Source organism: Thunnus albacares, chromosome 23, assembly GCF_914725855.1.
Source record: "Thunnus albacares chromosome 23, fThuAlb1.1, whole genome shotgun sequence".
In the NCBI taxonomy this organism is placed as follows: domain Eukaryota; kingdom Metazoa; phylum Chordata; class Actinopteri; order Scombriformes; family Scombridae; genus Thunnus; species Thunnus albacares.
In genome coordinates this window covers 10,936,745-10,955,084 of record NC_058128.1, presented here as the reverse complement: position 1 = coordinate 10,955,084, position 18,340 = coordinate 10,936,745, and the positions used below count along the sequence as shown (strand labels likewise).

Sequence of the window (18,340 nt, the reverse complement as noted above, 5' to 3'; positions counted from 1 at the left end):
TTGTTCTCCATCACTTGGAGAACATTGAATTGCCAGCGGCCCACGGGTAGCTTCCTGTTGTTGATTTTTTATCCTCTCATTATGAAAAAGAAGAACACCAGTGTCAATTTCTAGGATGCACCTTTGACCCACACAACCCAATGGTGGGCATTTTGGCTTTCAAGGCCAGACTTTTTCTGGAATGAGGGTCATTCTGTGTCGTCAGGGGCAGAGTAGAGGTGGTTGCAGGGGAGGGGAGGTGGGAGGCAACTGGGTGGAACTGTCTGTTAATTGAATGCCGGTTTGAATTACACAGATGACTGAGCTTGGCATTATAATGGAGCAAGTTCATGTTCACCAATCACACGTACGGTGTGACATGACACATACACACAGCCTGTTTGTGGTTTCATGGCTGTGTATTAAGTTCTTTTTTGGTATTTTTATGACAAAAAGAAGGTAGGAAGACACAGACATGAAGTTTTTGTTTTAATGTTGTTACACAATAGGAACACTGAGATCAGCTCAAACTGACAAGTTGATCATACTGAACTTGTATCGAATGTTTATCTTATCTGGTCAGAAATCAATGGACAGGATGAAAAGAGACACACTGCACCAGGACATTTAATACACTGATACTTTTAATGAGATTCATCACCATTGTTTAAACAAGGGAATATGTGCAATACATAATATATGATGACACTAAAGACCATGGGCACATTCTGAAACAAATTTTGGTTGACTAAAATGGAGATATAACATTAATAAACACAAAATTCTCAAAGTAAATTGTGCAGAGTACAAACTATTGACTATCACAGCATCATAACAGTACATTAACAGAATTAATCAACCCTTATTCAAATTTTGCATTCATTAAATTTAACTTAATTGGATGACAGTTTTGTCTGCAATTATACATTTGATGAAGAACAGCTAATATAATTTAAAATTGCAGGTAAAACATGGTAATAAGTCAAATGAGCCAGATGCATGGCCCTGTTAATGTCAGAGGCCAACTACAGTATACAGGATTATAGGTAAGTATGAGTTTGTACATTTTATGGGACTTTTTCATTATTATTCATTATTTTAAAAAGTAATAAAGTAAAGGGGTCAAAAGAAAACATCCCTAAAATGATCTCCCTGAATACTCATGAAATGTGTAAACATTTATAAATCTTTGCATATGATTAAAAAATGTGTGTTTTTGTTGTATAATGCAATGATGCTAATGGTTTAAACAGCATAATTTGCTGCAGGTCTATAAATGTCATCAATTACCATCAAACACCAATGGGTTCCTCTATCATCATCTTCTCGTTTCTTTTGTCCACGCTGTTGTTTGGCTGCCCCTGAGCCTTGAAGATAACCTTGCTACACAGTGTGAGCACTGGCTTGTGTGCCCGAGCCTGACGCAGGTCGCTGGATGGTGTAGTCATGTTTTTGGGATTCTGATTGTTAGGAAGGAAATGCAATTAAAACTCAGTTATGCAAACATCACAGCATCGTAGTAAGTGTTGAGGAAAAAGATTATGATTGAGCTTTATCTTATTCATTTATATTTGAAATTGACCAAATGCAACTTGTGAATTCACTCACCCTACACAGTGGGACCAACATGAAAATTGGGATGAATATCAGTGGAGTAATGATGAGTAGACTGCCCAATATGGTAGCCCAGAAACCGGGTACAAAATCATACACCACAAAATGGCCTCCCTTTGATAGGTCATACTGCATAGTGAGCTAGGGGACAGGAAATGGACAAGTTAGAGAGCTTTAGTAGTGGTAGCTTTAGATAGTGGCGCGCTCTGTGGTGCGACAAATAGAAAGAAGAGGAATCAAAGCTATCTTTAGGTGAATAAAATCAAAATATCTGTGACAAGTCACACTTTAATTGAATGGAAAAAATGACAAACTAAATATTTTTAACCAGATAACTAGGCACACATAATACTGGAGGGAATCCCCAACTTTTTCAAACTTCACTGGTCGAAAAAATTTAAGGACAGTACCAGCGTTTCTGCATGTCTTTAATTGCTAAAAAGCAATGAGTTCCCAGGATACGTTGTAAGAAAAATAAACTCAGTAAACAAACAGTGAGAAGAAGAAGACAGCAAGAATGGACTCATGTAAAACTGACAGGATTTTGTTTTGTTTTGTTGTTGCTTTTGTTTTTTTTGACCACTTGGGGGCAGCACAACAACCTGTAAACACAAGACCGACATATTATCTGTTATCATATTATCTTGTAGCTCTTTGTGTTTAGCTAGTTGCTAACACTGGTTGTCAGCAGTTTGGTGCTGGGCAGGTAGTGTACAGTTAATCAGAGCTAGAAACAAGGTTGATGAGAGATGATTGAGACCAAAACAGTCAAGTTTCTGGCAGTATATCCAAAACATTGAGCTGAAGTCACTAAAATGCTCTGTAGAGCTGAGAGGAACTAAAGAGTTGGATGATAATTCTCTGTGGGTTGGTCACTTTGAGCAACCCATTTCACATTACACATTTTTCCATTGTTGGTAAAAAAAAAAAAAAAAATGACTAGTGTAGCGTAATGTCCTAAATATTTTTAACACAAAGTTTCAAAACTATCCACAGTTTCAACTATTACCACACAGTAATACACAACTCTGACCATGTCAACATAATCCAGTGGTTGTCTGGAAGGTAAAAACATTCATTCTTAAACATGCAAAAACATCAGTATGCACCTTTAACTGGTTTAATTGACTCCAGGTCGGAATAAGTGTGTCTACTGTTTCTGCTCTTGTACTGATCATGTCTGCAGTGAAGTGTGTTTAAAAACAGATGAGTCCACATTTCAATTCAGGTAAGCAGGCAGCTTCCCTCCTCTTATATGTGAGCTCATGCATAATTACTGATGTGGCAAAATGAACTATCTGAAACACTCAGCAAAGATGAAAGGCCAGGCGAGGTGGAAACACGAGGAAGAAAAAACGAGGGGTGATGAAAGGCAGCATAGGATCTGTGTTCAAAACGAATATAAAGAAAATAATGAATAGTGTGAAAGAAAGGAGAATACAGGAAAGACACACAAAGTAGATGAGTAGTAAGAGAGATGTGATCCAAGTGTGAGAAGCTCACCCAACAGATGGTCGGCGTGATAAACAACCAGCAGTACTTGAGCACAGGGAATGGCAGGTACCCTATCATGTCCTCAATGTTGTAATAGAAACGGTCCGCTCCTGCAAAGTCATGGACAGGAGACGTTAGTCAATCAAAGGGAACAGAATTGTTTTGTTTTTACAGGGAACACTCTCAAACAAATGGGGCCCTTAAATGAAAACACACTGAAATGGTGAAGCCTTCATTTTCTGATATCTAGTGGTGTTGAAATACAGATTTTGATTAAGTAGTGATATGATAAATCCTTACAGAGGACAGTGGGTTTTTTTCTCCCTAAACTAACCTGTGATTAGATGTTTGTTTACCCTGTTAAAACCCAACCTTCTTATCAATGTCACATATAAAACATAATCTCAAAATAAACATTTTAGAATGACACTTTGTTTAACACTACTGTATATTCACTATATTATATATATAATATAATGTGCCCTGTGGAATTTTCAAACAAACAAATGTTATGTTTACATTCAGTGTTTCTCACCTAAATGCATTGTATGTATCCTTGAGGTGTAACAAATGTGTTAAATGTATTTCCTTTCTCATAAAGCACTAGCAAAGCCAAAGTTTTAAGTTGTGCAATGTTTACATCCATTTGCTGCAGTACAAACAAAACCCTCTTGTAAAAATATTGCTCCATAGCGCTCCTACTGGTCAAAAACTGCACAGGTTGCCTTTAACTTGTGATTATTCTTTTCTTGACTTACGTATGGACATAACTTTGTGGATCTAATAATGCTTCAACCCAAAAAGATTTTAAAGCTCTGTGAAACAGGAAAAATTGGTTTAGTTTTGTGTGTGTAAATGGTCTAAAAAATACTAAAATAATAATAATTTATTAACACAACATGGGTACCATAATCTAGGATACTGTTTTGGTTTCATTTATGTACCATATTATCTAAACATAACTAATGACATTCTCGTATGTCAGACAAGCAGCAATTGCTCCTGTGACATACTAATCTGATTTCTTGTTGGAAACATGTGATGTTTGTGTTTCAAACAATGGAAAATAACCAAATTGTTAATGTGGAGGTGGTGTTTGTTGAGGAGGAACCTCCAAACCAACGAGAAGCAGGTATCAGGGGAAATAAAACTCCGTTTTAATCTCTCAGTTAAAATTAGGAGGGATGGTGAATAAATGCCAGGAGGGGGAAGATAATGTGAGTTTAAATGAGGAGGGATGAGGAGGAGTGAAACAGGAGATGAGGCTGCTCACCTTGAGCAGCCGAAGCAAGGAAGAGAAGACAATAACTATAGAAAGAAGGAGAGACATTAAAACGCAGGCCAGGAGATAAGTACATGACCTGCTTGAGGGAGCAACATCCACAGATTGATTTTTGCAAATGCATCATAGCAGAATAAGTTGTCGAACCTATTTAGAAAAGCAGACGCAGCCTCATAAATGATACAGTAATCAACCCTGAAACTAACTATGCGAAGAAGGAAAGTGAGTGGCCTCATTTCGATGTGGGTGAGGATGCATCGCCACACATAACACAGACTCACTCTGAAGGCCGAACGAATGGCTAAACAACTCAAACTGGGAAGAGGAAGCAGCTGCAGAGACTGATCAATATCTCGCTCTGCATCACTTTGCAGTGGGGGAATGTGTGGCTGAACCCTACTTCTATAGAGCAAGTGCATCTGGAAATGCAATTCTCAGAGTCCCGTCACTGTAATTGAATATATACTGTGAACGGTCAGGGTGTTTGTGAGTGCACTTCCAAGGAATATGCTGTTATATCTCCAGTAGCAGGCAAAGATTGCTTCATCTTCATGAAAGAAAATGTTTTGTTTTGAGAAGAGTATCAATACAGTACAGATGCCCTGAGAGATAAGAGATTACTTATAAAGACAAATATGAGAACAAAGGAACATTCAACCCACATGCTGTAATTTAGTCACATATACTTCTGATGATGAAGGTGTAGGAAGTGGTGAAAGCTGAAACAGTTTATCCAAAGTGATAGCAGATGAATACTGGGATATGAAAAGGTTAACATTTATGGTAGAGGAAATGGACAGATAGAACCAGTAGGTGGGGCACTTGTCCCTCTGGTCTTGATAAATGCCACAAACCACAACTGAGAGAAGGACAGTTTGTTTCTTTGACCGAATGCCATCCCCAGATGAGACTGATTAAATTGTGGTGATGAAACACAGAGCAGAACGCCTCAAATCTTGACTTCTCTGTGCTTGGAGTACAGAATGTACAGTACAGTAGGCAAAACCAGAAATACTACTTGAAACATAGCAACCAATAACTAAATAAGCAATATCACAGATACTCTATACCCTTAGGGGAGTGTACCTACTGTATATGTGGTGCATATCCAGAATAATGTGAGAGAGATGTAATGTTAAGATAACTAACAATAAAATATTCTAAAACATAAGTAAACACAGAATCCTCTTTTCCCTTTAATTTCATCAAAGTGTTCTTTTGTATTGTAGAGCCAATTTAAAGTTATGCAGGATAAAAATAATATAACTGTCAAAGTTTTTTTTTTAATCTAAAGCTGGTTTCTAAACAGATAAGATTACAATGATAAGTGATTACACTGATGAAACAAATGCTGCTGCCGGAATAGCATAAGCCAGGGAAATAAAGTGAAGTTCTGTTTGGTAGCTACTGTGAATTGAAGTAAGTAAATCACTATAGTGTTGACAAGTTGGTGTGCATCATGTAGTGCAGTGATAACAGCCAGTCCATGACTAACCATACACCCAGGCAATGCCGATGGTCTCAAAGCAGGCAATGAACAGGAGAGAGATTCCACTGGCACCGTAGCTGTCAACTAGCTGAAAGAGGACTATCCCTCCCTGAAACATGAGCAGAAAAAAGTCATGGCAGGCAGAAAGATGAAAGACTATTTGTGTTTTTATACATGCATTTTATTACATGCATATTTATATTTAGTGTATTATTTATCAGTATCATGCTGATCTTACAGCAAAATTAGACTAGAATTTCAAGAGAGTCAGGCTAGGCTTGGGTTTATGATTTATGATTAGGCTTCAGAAGGGTTAGAGCACCAATCTGCTGCATCTAATAGATATTCAGTCTATTCATAGTATTGTATATCTACATGTATTTGTTGTTATTTGGCTATTAGATCCCTGCACCACCCAAATTAAGAGTAAACAAGAGTTATGTGATTAGCTTTTCTTTCACTGTCACCCTTTCCCATCTGCCGTCCTTGTACCTTCCCTGCTGCTTACCTCGGAGACAAGTGGCAGCCCCAGTAGGAAGCAGACAGCAGCGATGACCAGGACCAGTATCTCTCTTCTGCCAGGCTTCCTGAGTTGACGTGGGAACAGGTCTGTGATGGCTGTGGCCAGGCTCTCCACACACACAAACTGTGAGGAAAGAACCAAAACGGATTAGCTTATTTGTAAAGAGCATATGATGCTGATATACTGGATATTAGGTCTGCAACTAACTGACATGACTGACTGTTATTTTCTTTATCTATTTAAATTTGTTTCTCTGACATCTATAAAATATGAAAATGGTGAAAAATGTCAATCACTGTTTCCCAAAGCCTGAGATGCAACCTAAAATGTTTTGTTTTGTCCCGACCAAGAAGTCCACAACCCGAAGATATTCAGTTACAATCACAGAAGATTAAAGAAACCAGAAAATATTCACATTCAAGGAGGTGGAACCAGAGAATTTTAGTATTTTTTTCTCAAATGTAATGACTTAAAACAATTAATCCGTGATCAAAATGGTTGGCGATTAATTTGTCGATCAACTAATCATTTCATCGACTAATTGTTCAGCTCTACTGTATATTATCCATTACATACCTGACTGTCCAGGCCCAGGAGGAGGATCATGAGGAAGAAGAGCACAGCCCAAAATGTGGAGCCAGGCAGTAATGACAGGGCCTTAGGATAGGCTATGAACGCCAAACCAGGACCTGTTGAAAGCATATGAATACATCTATCGACCCATGATCTGGAAATTTTGAAGACCACAACACAACTGAGTTCAATAACTGTATTTGTGTGGCATTTTTCATGCAGAGATTTGGCCCAACATGTTTTTTAAAGCTTAAAAAGAACAAACAAGGTCAAGAAGAAAAGTAGAACAAACAATCGAAAATTACTTTAAATCCTAAAAAACATTAACAGTAAAAAAATGTAAAAAAAAAATGAAATAAAAAATTGTGAAAGACAGTATTCATTGCATTCTTGTATACCTTTAGGAATGTCACTGGCCCAAATGATGATGAACTACTTTCAAAGGAAAATCTTTGAACTGTATCTGGACATAAGATGCCATCTTGTGGACACTGTTGGTTGTTGTCAACATTTTCAACACCTACAGTTTCGTTGCCTACATTTATCACATGACACTGATAGTGAAAACAGTCAAATAAAGGAGGGTGAAAAGTGGGGAATTAACTCACCACTTGCAATGACTTCATGTATCGATACACCCTGGTCATAAGCCATGAATCCCAGTACTGAGAACACAACAAAGCCAGCAAAGATACTGGTGGCGCTGTTCAGACAGCACAGTGCCAAGCAGTCCCTGAAACATAACAAGAAGACAAGATGGCTCGATGAAAGAGCACAAATCTGTAAACGTGATGATGCGCTGAGAGCAACACTGACCTGTAGCAGTTGTTGTTGTATTTGTTGTAGCTTCCCAGAGCGGTCAGTACTCCCTGACACACGGCGTAGGAGAAGAACACCTGTGTCCCTGCATCAAGCCATATCTAGAACAGGTAAAAAAGAGACTTTTTAAGTTTCATATTGTTGAAATAACCCAGATTATATGCTTCTCATCATCCCTTTACAGAACAATAAAAAAGAATCTGGTCCAAACTATAAACCAGAACTGTACAATTACAAACAGCTTTGCTTTATGTCAGCATCAATAATGATACAAATGTCTGTTCTCATGTACATAATACAGGCATAAGGTATGTGCATCTTCCTATTATTTTATTTTGTGTCACTGTGTTCACAACTATGTGAATGAATGAGTGCACACCACACGTGCGTTTGCATTTGCGTGCATTCAAGTTTGTGGACATGGGCAGTTTTGTTTACATGAATGTCTGTCTGCGGACCCTTTTCCTGACAGCATCTGGTTAGCATTAGAGACACCACAGTGCTTAGAGTCTTGCCCACTAAAAGATAGAGTTGGCAAGGCTCCAAAGCAATATACAGACCCCTACTCTGGCCCCATGCTGGGTCTGACTTATTCCCAGCCTCGGGTCAGAATTGTAAGCCTAGTCTATAGCAAAGCATCTTCACATTTGACACTGGACAAAGAGGGAGCTGTTGTGTCCTTTTAGAAGCATGTATTTTATAGGAATTCCTCTTGAGCGTTCTGCATGCAGATTCTCCCACGCACAGACACATAGACAAAAGGGGACACAGTCATGCATTAAACAGACCCCAGATACATGCCAGGGCTTAGTTACTATTTCCTCTGTGGATTAAGTAAAAACAGACACATGCATGCTCGGCAAGGCTCATAAGAAACAGATCTGTTTTCAGATTTGTTATTAAGAGCATCTGGCATTGCATAACCCTACTCTCATAACTGCTTTCACCTGCTTTTAACATTACTACACATAATATTCTCACAGGTTTTGTTTTTTCCATGATTACATAGCAAGATTCTCACGATGGTTCAGCACGGCATGTGTAGCTGTTTTGCAAAAGATATGACACATGTTTATCAGTTTCTTAGAGTGGCACAAATATTTGGTCTTCTAACTCTGAGTGGCATGACTGAACACAAGCATATTATCTCTCATTCAGTGTGTGGCGGTGAGTATACTATATAGGCTAGCAAAGAGGTGAAAACCCAAGTGCATCCAATTGAGACAGACAGGAATCCAGTCAAACAGACAAAGACTGTACAAGAAATAGTGGGAGAAACAACTGCCAAAGCAAATACCAAGGGTCTCCTTTTTTATCTATGTGCAACATCAACATCAGCCCTGATAAATTTGGATTTTTTTTACCACGCAGAAACACCACTCCCAGAAATGTTCATACAAACATGCACGCATAGGAACAGAAAGAGACACCCCTGCACCCCAAGACAAGTTCCGAAGCTTAACCCTCCAGCGATAACATTTGACCCCTGAAGCTGAGTCATGCTGTGAACTGTCAAGAGGAAGACAGAAGAGACAGAAGCAGGAGAAGGGGAAGAGAAAGACCCCTTTTTGCCAGCTGCAACAGATGCAGTCATTGTGCAAGAGCATGCAACCGAGCCAAGACTTCACCCTCTGTTTTTTAGTTAAGAAATGAAATCATTATACTATTGAATAACAGGTCTGCTGTAAGACTGTAATACAGTGTGCTAATGTTTAGATTAGATAATCAATTTGCAGTGACAGTAGAGTTATTTTGACTTTTTATAGGAAAATATACCTTCAAAATGTGTTAGAAATTCCCCATAGAGAGTGCTGTTTTTACTTCTGTGTGATGATGTTACTGTATACTCAAGGGAGAAGCTTTCTTTGACAAACTTTTTTTGCTGAAAAGGATCTTGGTTTGCTTATCTTGTTAAGACTCTGTCTTGGGACCGGAAGTGTGGAGTTAAGGCAGAGAAAAGGAGAGGTGGGGGTTGGGGGGTGGGTGAGAGTAACAGGACACTGTTTTCATCCTGCTAGAAAACAAAGGAATCTAACAGAGAGAGAAGTGTTGGGAAATAAAGTGAGTGAAAAAGACAGAGCACTAACTCATTCTGCATGTCTTTACTTAAGAGCCACATATTGATTAGTGTACTGGAAAGCAGGAGTTCTAGACAGTACAATGGTATTTCAAACACCAAACATTGTTACAAAAACAGTTGATTATGTGTGTGTACTTACGCCTGGATCAGTGATCTTACTAAAGTCAGGCTGCAGGTAATATTTCACGCCCTCAACAGCCCCTGGCAGTGTCATCCCTCGGAAGAAGAGGATGATCAACATCACGTAGGGGAATGTAGCAGTGAAGTACACTACCTGCAAACACATAAATGCATGCAAGCAGGTTATGGTTTTGTACATATGCAAACACCTTACACCACTTGCCATGTGTCTTTTGTAATATACACTATACACACTGCGTTAAATGTTTGGGGGGTTTTTTGTTTTGTTTTTATTTGGTGACTTGGGGTCAGCACAACAAGCAGTAAACAAAACAATATACTGTATGAACACGTTACACAGTTGTTAGGGTTGGCAAAGAGTTAGCAAACAGTTGCCTATTTTCACATCCAGCAGACATGGAGCAACATTAGCTTTCATTTGGAGTTGTATCTCCTGCCACCTGGAGAATGTAAGTGCAATATTCATTCTCCATTTAGCTCTGTTTTGGTCTCTACTGACTCCTGAGGGAAATATCTGGCTCTTTAGCTGCTAAGTGCTTCACCATGCTTACCAGCTAGTTGCTAACTTTGTCTTTGTGCCTTTCCATGCTGAGCAAGTAGCATACAGTGTTTGTTTGGGTTTTTTTTAATCTAAAACAGCTGCCTGCTGTTAGAAATGTTGATAAGAGCTATGACAGTGAACCAAAACAAAGTTGTGGACCTTAAAACCAAACAAAGAGCTAAAAGATGCTAAAATGCTCCATAGAGCTGAAGGGAACTTCAAAGTCAGATGATAATTGTCTGTGGGTTTTTCACCACTAGCAACCCCTTACGCATTGTACATATTAATTTCATCAACTGTTGATATAAAAATATTCATTAGAGCAGCTTTGAAGTTAAAATGCTGCAGATTTCAGTCCTGGTTTACTTAGTGACACCTGTGGTTACTGGTGGTAATTACAAGTATGTTTAAATAATACAGAGTTCCTTTCAAAATGACCCGTGTATTGATCACTGGGGGCAGCAAACACACCTTAAGCAGCTACTCTGTTAGAAAGAAAAAGGAGCAACTCCTGCATTTGTTTACAGTGCACCCAAACAAACTGTGGAGGATTAATTTACAAATTGGGGTTGGCAAAAAGGCTAAAACGACAGTAACTGAAAATGTGGGAGGTTGAGGAAAGTGAGATAAAGGTGAGTTGGATAGTGCACAATTCAAAATGAATTTGTCTTGTGTTTCCTCTGTAATTTGTCAAATGCATGCGTGCACCAGTTTTTGTTTTCCACATTATTTCTAGTACGTGATCTGAATCCCAAGCAGGAAAGGCAGACTCAGCCAGTTACTATGAAAACTACTAAAAAGGCAATTACAGATACAAATACCTTGAAAGGCTATTGCTGAAAAAATGCCGGCCATAGATAGCATCAAAATGACATTTGATATAATGAAAATTCGGATTTAGGATTATAACTTAATGTGCACTGATGAATCCAGATGAAAAGCAATCATCACTTATTGATGTCCCTTTATTTAATCTATGCAAATCCTAAAAGAGTGAATGTAGATGGAAAGAAAGGTAAATAAGCTAAAGACAGCTGACATATGGACTGTGCATTAAGTGGCTGCAATCTAATATCAGGGAAGGAACTATAGTGTATATGCACGCTGAGTGCTTACCTTGCCTGTGGATTTAATTCCCTTCCAGATGCAGAAGTAACATATTATCCAGGCAAGCAGGAGACACAAAGCCAGGTCCCAGTGCACCTTACCCAGTGACATGTCATCTGACATTCTTAACACACGGTTACTGTGGGGAAGAAATGGGTCATGTAAACACTTATATACACATGCATCATCTGCAAATAACACACAGAATGATAGATATGTAGATGTGGAGTGCATACAAACACGCTTTGTTTCTTTTTCAAAAACTTTCCTGACCTGAAAATGAACCAAGCCTGGTGGAAATATGTCATGACTAAACAGCATAAGAAGAATGCCTTGAAAGCCATCTTTTCTGTTAACATGCCCATGTGGAAATAAATTCAAATACATTGAAAAGGAACAAACATTGGTGCCATACATTCAGATGTTAAAGTGTCTTTTAGTTGATTTTGCATGGCTTTAGTTTATATTATAAAAGCTGCAGAGCACATATTGCTCTCATTGAGGGAAGCCAGTGCAGTGAAGTTGTATTTCTCAATATCTGATATCAGTGATTTCTCAATATGTGTTCACATGATAGATCTGTCATGTGAAGGGCAGCAGCCATGTTACGAAATGTTTAAAAGTTAGGGAGTAAAGCTGCGAATTTAGATAAGGTTCTGTAATTGGTCATATGTGGCTTTCTGGCTCATTTTCTCTGCTATGTTTGGGTGTCCCTGGTTCACCTTAACATCATACTCACTCAACACCCTGAGAATAAAGATGGCCTCTTGGTATCCTGGAAGCATTAAGAGCTATTTATGAGGAATGTTCCACCCACAGACAGACACACTGGAGAGTAAGATATTAATGTCATTACTGGGTTTTTTTTGTTTTTGTTTTTTTTTGTCATGGACATGGTTTTTGGACTCTTTGTGTTTTTGTTCTTTTGGGTTCTTATGTTCACTCCGTGTGTCTGTTTAATTCCAGTTCTTCTTTATGGTTATTGAGCCTGTTAAGTTTTCAGTTACAATATGGCTCTTTGTCCCTTTGGTTGCTATTCTCCTCTGTACCAACAGAGCCCTTGGCCTTTTCTCCCTGTTTTGTGAAGACTGGACTGGGTGGTAGGAGTATTACTTTTCTTGTATATTTTGTTAAGCTATGCTAGTCAGTGTGCGGAGTCATTTCTTATGTTGTTCTATTATTCACTTTCAGTAAATATACTGAGATCTAATATTGGGATAACTAATGGGTTAAGTCTGTTTGAGTTTTCTGTCTTCTGGTTTTGGTGTGTCTAATGAAATCTAAGTCCTGGCTGACATCTCTGATAGATCATTGATGTTATTATTTTTGGAAGACAGGTTATATGAGATTTGTCCTCAGCCAAGAGTAACTATTCCCTTTTGTGTTCTTTCGTTTTCCCCAGCCTGCTCTTCCCTACACACCTGCCCTGTATCAGTCTCGTTAGCCCTGCCCTGCTCCATGTGTTTCCCCCCGCCAATCGGCTCCCTGTCTGTTCCCCTGTCCAGTCACCTGTTCCCCATTGCCTCATTAATTCTGTTTATATTTTAGCCCTGGGTTTCGGTTTAGTCTTTGTTGGATCCTTTGTTCAGTTTGTTCTGCTGGTCCTGTATTCTGTTTTGATCAGCCAGCTTTTGTTTTTGTCTGCACAATCCAAGAATAAAGAAGTTTCTTCAGATGTGCTCTACCTGCTGTCCTTTTGTCCATTTCCTGTTACTCTTCATGACATTTTTTCATGTTTTAAGAAGTGTGTGTGTGTGTGTGTGTTTCTCACATCCAGAATTCCTCTTCTGGTGACCTGATCGAGAATGGGTCCGTCACATTACTGGAAATATAAAACAATGCAGGCAGGTAAAGTAAGCTGAAAGAGGCAAAGCAACTCTGGTTATCCTACCTCAATCAAAGAATAGTTCTACACCATTCTCAGCTATTGTTGTAGCTTTGTTTTTTGTAGCCTCTAAACATTTATCAGGTCATTAATTTCCTGTATCACACAGATGACTCTTGATATTATCAAGAAAAATGATGTAATCTATAACATTTAAAGGGATGTGATAAATATTTTTTAAATTATTATTATTTAATATGCCACCAAAATATGGCCCTCTTTTCAGCCACTATTAAACTAAAAGCTTGATATGTCAATTAGATTTAGGGGGTGTACTTTTCACCCCTAAACTGTCCCAAGGCAGCAATTAAAATGTGTTATCTTTTACTGCAAAAACAGATGTAAGCAACTCCTGCTATGAACACATAAAAGCATGGGTGTGTCCCTGAGCTGTTGCATATGGAAGTCAAGATGATTCCCATATTTCTTACTACAAACATTCTTACAATGTTTTCTCACGGAAAGACATGCATCAGCATGTAGTGATCGTCCCACTATGCATTCAACATGTGTTACAAATGAACATGTTTAAAAACTACGGGAGTTGACAAAATTCAGAACATGAATACACAATTAAAACAGAAATACATATAGTATGTAAGTTTAAACAATTTCATAGTTGTTAGAGAGATTCAAATGCAATTGTAAAGTAAGGTGGTGCTTTAGCCAGGATTTTAAAAGGGCGATAGTTGGGGTAAACTGTTCCACAGTCTGGGTGCAGCAATGGAAAAGGCTCAATCACCTATGGCAGCATTAAATGTTGAGGAGTGAGTGATACCAGGATCTGAGGAGATTGGAGATGTAGGCTGGTGCCAATCAATGCAGAGCTTTAAAAACAAATGAAAAAATCTTAAAATCAATTCTATATTTCACTGGTAACCAGTGAAGAGAGTTCTTGGTACCACTGAGAAGTCTCGCTGCTGCATTTTGAACGAGCTGCAGGTGAGCAAAAGAAGACGGACTAACTCTCACATTGAGCTACATGCTACTATTACTTGACGATTGCAAGCCTGTCTCCAGGTCTCCAGAGAAGGAAAAGGTTTTTTATCAAAGTGCTACATCTTGATAATAATGATGCAACTTACATGTAAGTGCCATTGTAGAAGTATTCAGCTGAGGTGATGTTGCTTAGGAAAGACCAGTTGGACTCAGGGTGAAAAATATTAGGGTTAGCAAAAATGCTCAAACGACCATGACATAACTCTACAAGGTAAAGAAAAGAGAGATAAAGATGAGATTGAGGTTATACACTTCAAAATGTGAAAAAATGTTGAGGAGAATTCATCTTATCTCCATCTCATATTTCCTCTGAGGTCAACGGGAAACTAAGATTTAGTGTGTGCATACTGCTAATGAAATACAGATGTGTTTAAATGAGCCAACTTTGATTCATTCCAAAGGGTTCCTTACCAGTGTTCCACCAGTTCTCACATGTAGACCAGGGCAGAGGGCTTTGGAAGGAGTTGATCAGGTAGAAGATAGCCCAGGCCAACACCACAATGTAGTAGATGTTCAGATAGATCACAATCACCAGAGAGGCAATCCCCACCCCTGCAGGAAACAGTGAGTGTTCACACGGTGGCTTTCGATTGATGAAAGTTTCTGTTCCCAGTCTCCAACACTGAGTTTAAGTAAGTATGTGTTTTATTTCTGTTCTTATTGCATGTTGGTGTAACATCAGAAGTGTTTGATATCAATAATCAATCAGCAACACTGGCCACAATCAGGACACATACTCCCTTCTACTTATTTTTTTTACATTAATGCCCTATTGTATGAGCAACTTTGCCTGTTAGACATTTATATAATGAGGAAAACAAGCCTTTCCCATGACTGACTGAATGCTCCTTAACTCCAGCGTAGGTCGTAAAAGTGAAATGTTGTATCAGATCTTAAACATTCCTCATAAAACCCCTACAATCTAGAATATTAAAGGATGTGTTCACAATTATTCAAGTCTTTCTTTCCAAATTAACATTGGAATAGTTTTTTTTATTGCCATAATCATTCATCCTGTTCATACTGGCCTTTTGAAAATCTCTGCATAATGCACTTACTGTACAATAGGTGATGGGGGGGGGGGGGGGGGCAAAGTCCACAAGCTTCCTTCTGTGCAAAAAAGCTTCAGTCATCCAAATGAGTCAAATCAAGTATAAAGCATCTTTCAATGTCACACTTTTCTTAGTGCCAAAATCCCTCTTTTTGTTAGTATACTTCCACTGCAGTTCAACAAGGAAACACTGTCTGAGGAAACACACAAGACTGATGAAACCTCACATAAAAGCTTCAGATAAACGTTTAAATGCATTTTTTCACTAAATGACTGTGTAGCCACACTGTGTAGCCACACCCGTCACTTACATTGAAAGCACATCTGAAGGGGATCTTTTAATAGCCAGTATGAACAGGAAGAATGATTACAGCAAGGAAAACTTCTTTTGTGAACCTGAAAAGGTTATTGTGATCATTTTATATTTTCCAGTAATAATGACAGAACCACATTGACAAACAAGTATCTCCCGCATGTCAGCTGACTAATTCTTGTGTAATTCTACACAAATCTTTCTCAGCTGCGCTTTTACCCTCCAACATTGGGCAAATCTTCCTCCAGGCGGTGACTGCACCCTCACTGGTGTATTGGCCCAATGCCGTCTCCAGGAAAAATATGGGAACGCCACAGAAGAACAGGAACACAAAGTAAGGGACGAGGAAGATACCTGAAAATATAGACACATGTTAATTGTTTTCTTGGGGTTGGGGATTGGGGGTATTTTTCCCAGGAAAATCAAGCTAAAATTGGATATTATGACATGTTTTCTGACTGTAATGACAACTGGACTCTTTGGAAAACCTTCTTTAATTAAATCCAGACAGCCATGAAGATGATCATAAATAAAGATGCCTCTTAACTATGTTTTTAGATTAAAATGTAAGATGTTAGGGTCCCCTCTCCATCTCTCAGCCTCTCATGATCTGACCACTTGCCAACATGCACACGTAATGACAGATGAAAACTAACACTTAAAGAGCAAATGGTTTTACTCAACCTCAGCAGCTGTAAATTCTCTGTTTCAGCCAGCAAATAGTCCCTCACCTCCTCCATTCTTGAAGCACAAATAAGGAAAACGCCAAACATTTCCAAGGCCAATGATTTCTCCAGCCATGGAGAGTAAGAACTCCGTCTTACTGGCCCATTTCCCCCTCGCTGGAGCCCCTTTATCTGGCCCCGAATCTCCAACAGGGCCCCCTCCAGCTGTTTCTTCAGTCATGGTCTCTCAATCTGTTGTATGCACACGTAATTAGTCAATTAGTCAATTACTGGATCACTTGATCCTCATGCACTACTCCACTCTGTCTATTCTGTATTTCTGCATTGTAGAACTTTAGCCAGATTTATATGTCTTTTGCACAATCCATGGCCATGAACGCTGTTAAAGTTTTTTTTTTTTTTTTTTTTAAATATTCTAAAGTTTTAAGTGGTGCTACGTAATGACGCGATAAATGGACCAGGGGCTACGTGATGACGCAGTAAATGGACTAGGGGTTGCCTCCTTCCCTGTTCGGAGATTTGCAGATGTGGGTAAAAGAGGGGCCCCACACAGCGGATGACCCCTTCACAGGAAAGCATAAAAAGACAGAAGTCCGTCATCAGAGCAGACTGTTTTCTTAGTCTGACAAGTAGGCGGCGTAGCCTGTTTATTTTTATTATGACAGCACGTTGTGATATTGCATGTTGTGATTATTTTCTATTTAATTCTGTATATGATCACATCCTCTGTGTGTCTGCATGAGGAAAGGACAGTGCGTGAACTTGACATCACATCCCTGAGAGTGAAAATATCGCGCTACTTGTTGAATTGTTATTATTATTTTTTAAATGGATTAAAATATTCCCGCAAATGCAGTGGTAATAATTAATAATAATTATAATTGTTTTATTAAAGTTCATAATTATTTTATAAATGTTACTGCAAGAAATAGAATATACTTCATGGTCTATATAGGCCAACTGTGGTTCTGATTTCTCTTTATGAATAAAAACGTCTCAACCCCACCCCCCTTTCTACAAATCACAGCCCTTACGTAAGTGTGGTGAGATGACAAAAAAGGTCCTCGGATCTTGAATCCTTGAATCTTAATTAACACTAGTGAAATAAAAATGATGCCATGATACCTACCATGTTCTCCGCAGCATCTCTCTTCCATAGTCTAACCTTTGCAGATGTGCAACAAAACTTTCATTTATAGTTCTTACATTTATCCTAATGAATATCCCACACCACTCATAAATGCCTTTAACTGGATTTTTTTTTTTTTATTTTTTTTTTTTTAAAGAGTCGACTAACTTGTTGCAAATACAAGCCTAAGAGTAAAAGAGAACTGCAAAACATCATGAGGCAGTAACATTTTCTAGCTACTAAAAAGAGTTTTGAATGCGTATAACTCACCCGTGAGCTTGGAGAGGGCGCCGACCATAAAATGTCTTCACTGTCTAAGCGCAGTTTGAAGAAAAGCCTTTATTCTAAACCGGGGTGTGTCCTGAATAGCATACGAGCTCCACATGGACGCCCTCGCATGCACATTCAAAGGAAAAATTCAGATATTTAAGCAAACGTTACAATACTACAGAAAATACTGCAAACCTATTGTGATCAAAATGGACTTCAGAATCAAATTATAAATGAGTGTCCTCTATTAGAGTGTTATTATCTAACTATTATTGGATTATTATTGTTATTATTATTATCATATATGCATTATGTAGGGTCTACATGCATCATATTTTATAAGGTATAAAAAAGCTTAAGAACAT

General features: G+C 38.5%; 1 protein-coding gene across 1 annotated transcript; it reads right to left on the bottom strand.

Moving 5' to 3' along the window:
• Positions 1-605: 605 nt before the first annotated feature.
• On the bottom strand, positions 606-18,198 carry LOC122974796 (sodium- and chloride-dependent betaine transporter-like). Its single transcript, XM_044342750.1, has 16 exons — positions 17,976-18,198; positions 16,622-16,807; positions 16,110-16,244; positions 14,938-15,078; positions 14,613-14,730; positions 13,414-13,464; positions 11,652-11,781; positions 9,993-10,127; positions 7,771-7,874; positions 7,563-7,687; positions 6,958-7,070; positions 6,367-6,504; positions 5,865-5,967; positions 3,097-3,197; positions 1,588-1,734; positions 606-1,439 (listed from the first exon to the last, which is right to left on the bottom strand). Exons 2-16 carry the CDS (start codon positions 16,794-16,796, stop codon positions 1,272-1,274), a joined length of 1,884 nt encoding a protein of 627 aa, XP_044198685.1. The 5' UTR covers positions 16,797-16,807; positions 17,976-18,198; the 3' UTR covers positions 606-1,271.
• Positions 18,199-18,340: the final 142 nt, after the last annotated feature.

Bases quoted from the DNA above. Each gene is read 5' to 3' on its own strand.
- LOC122974796 (XM_044342750.1), bottom strand. From the start codon at position 16,796: ATGACTGAAGAAACAGCTGGAGGGGGCCCTGTTGGAGATTCGGGGCCA. The intron at 14,731-14,937 runs GTAAGGAACCCT...TTTACCTTGTAG, and splicing joins TGAGAACTGGTGGAACACTG to AGTTATGTCATGGTCGTTTG. The intron at 7,071-7,562 runs GTGAGTTAATTC...TGCTTTCAACAG, and splicing joins ACATGAAGTCATTGCAAGTG to GTCCTGGTTTGGCGTTCATA.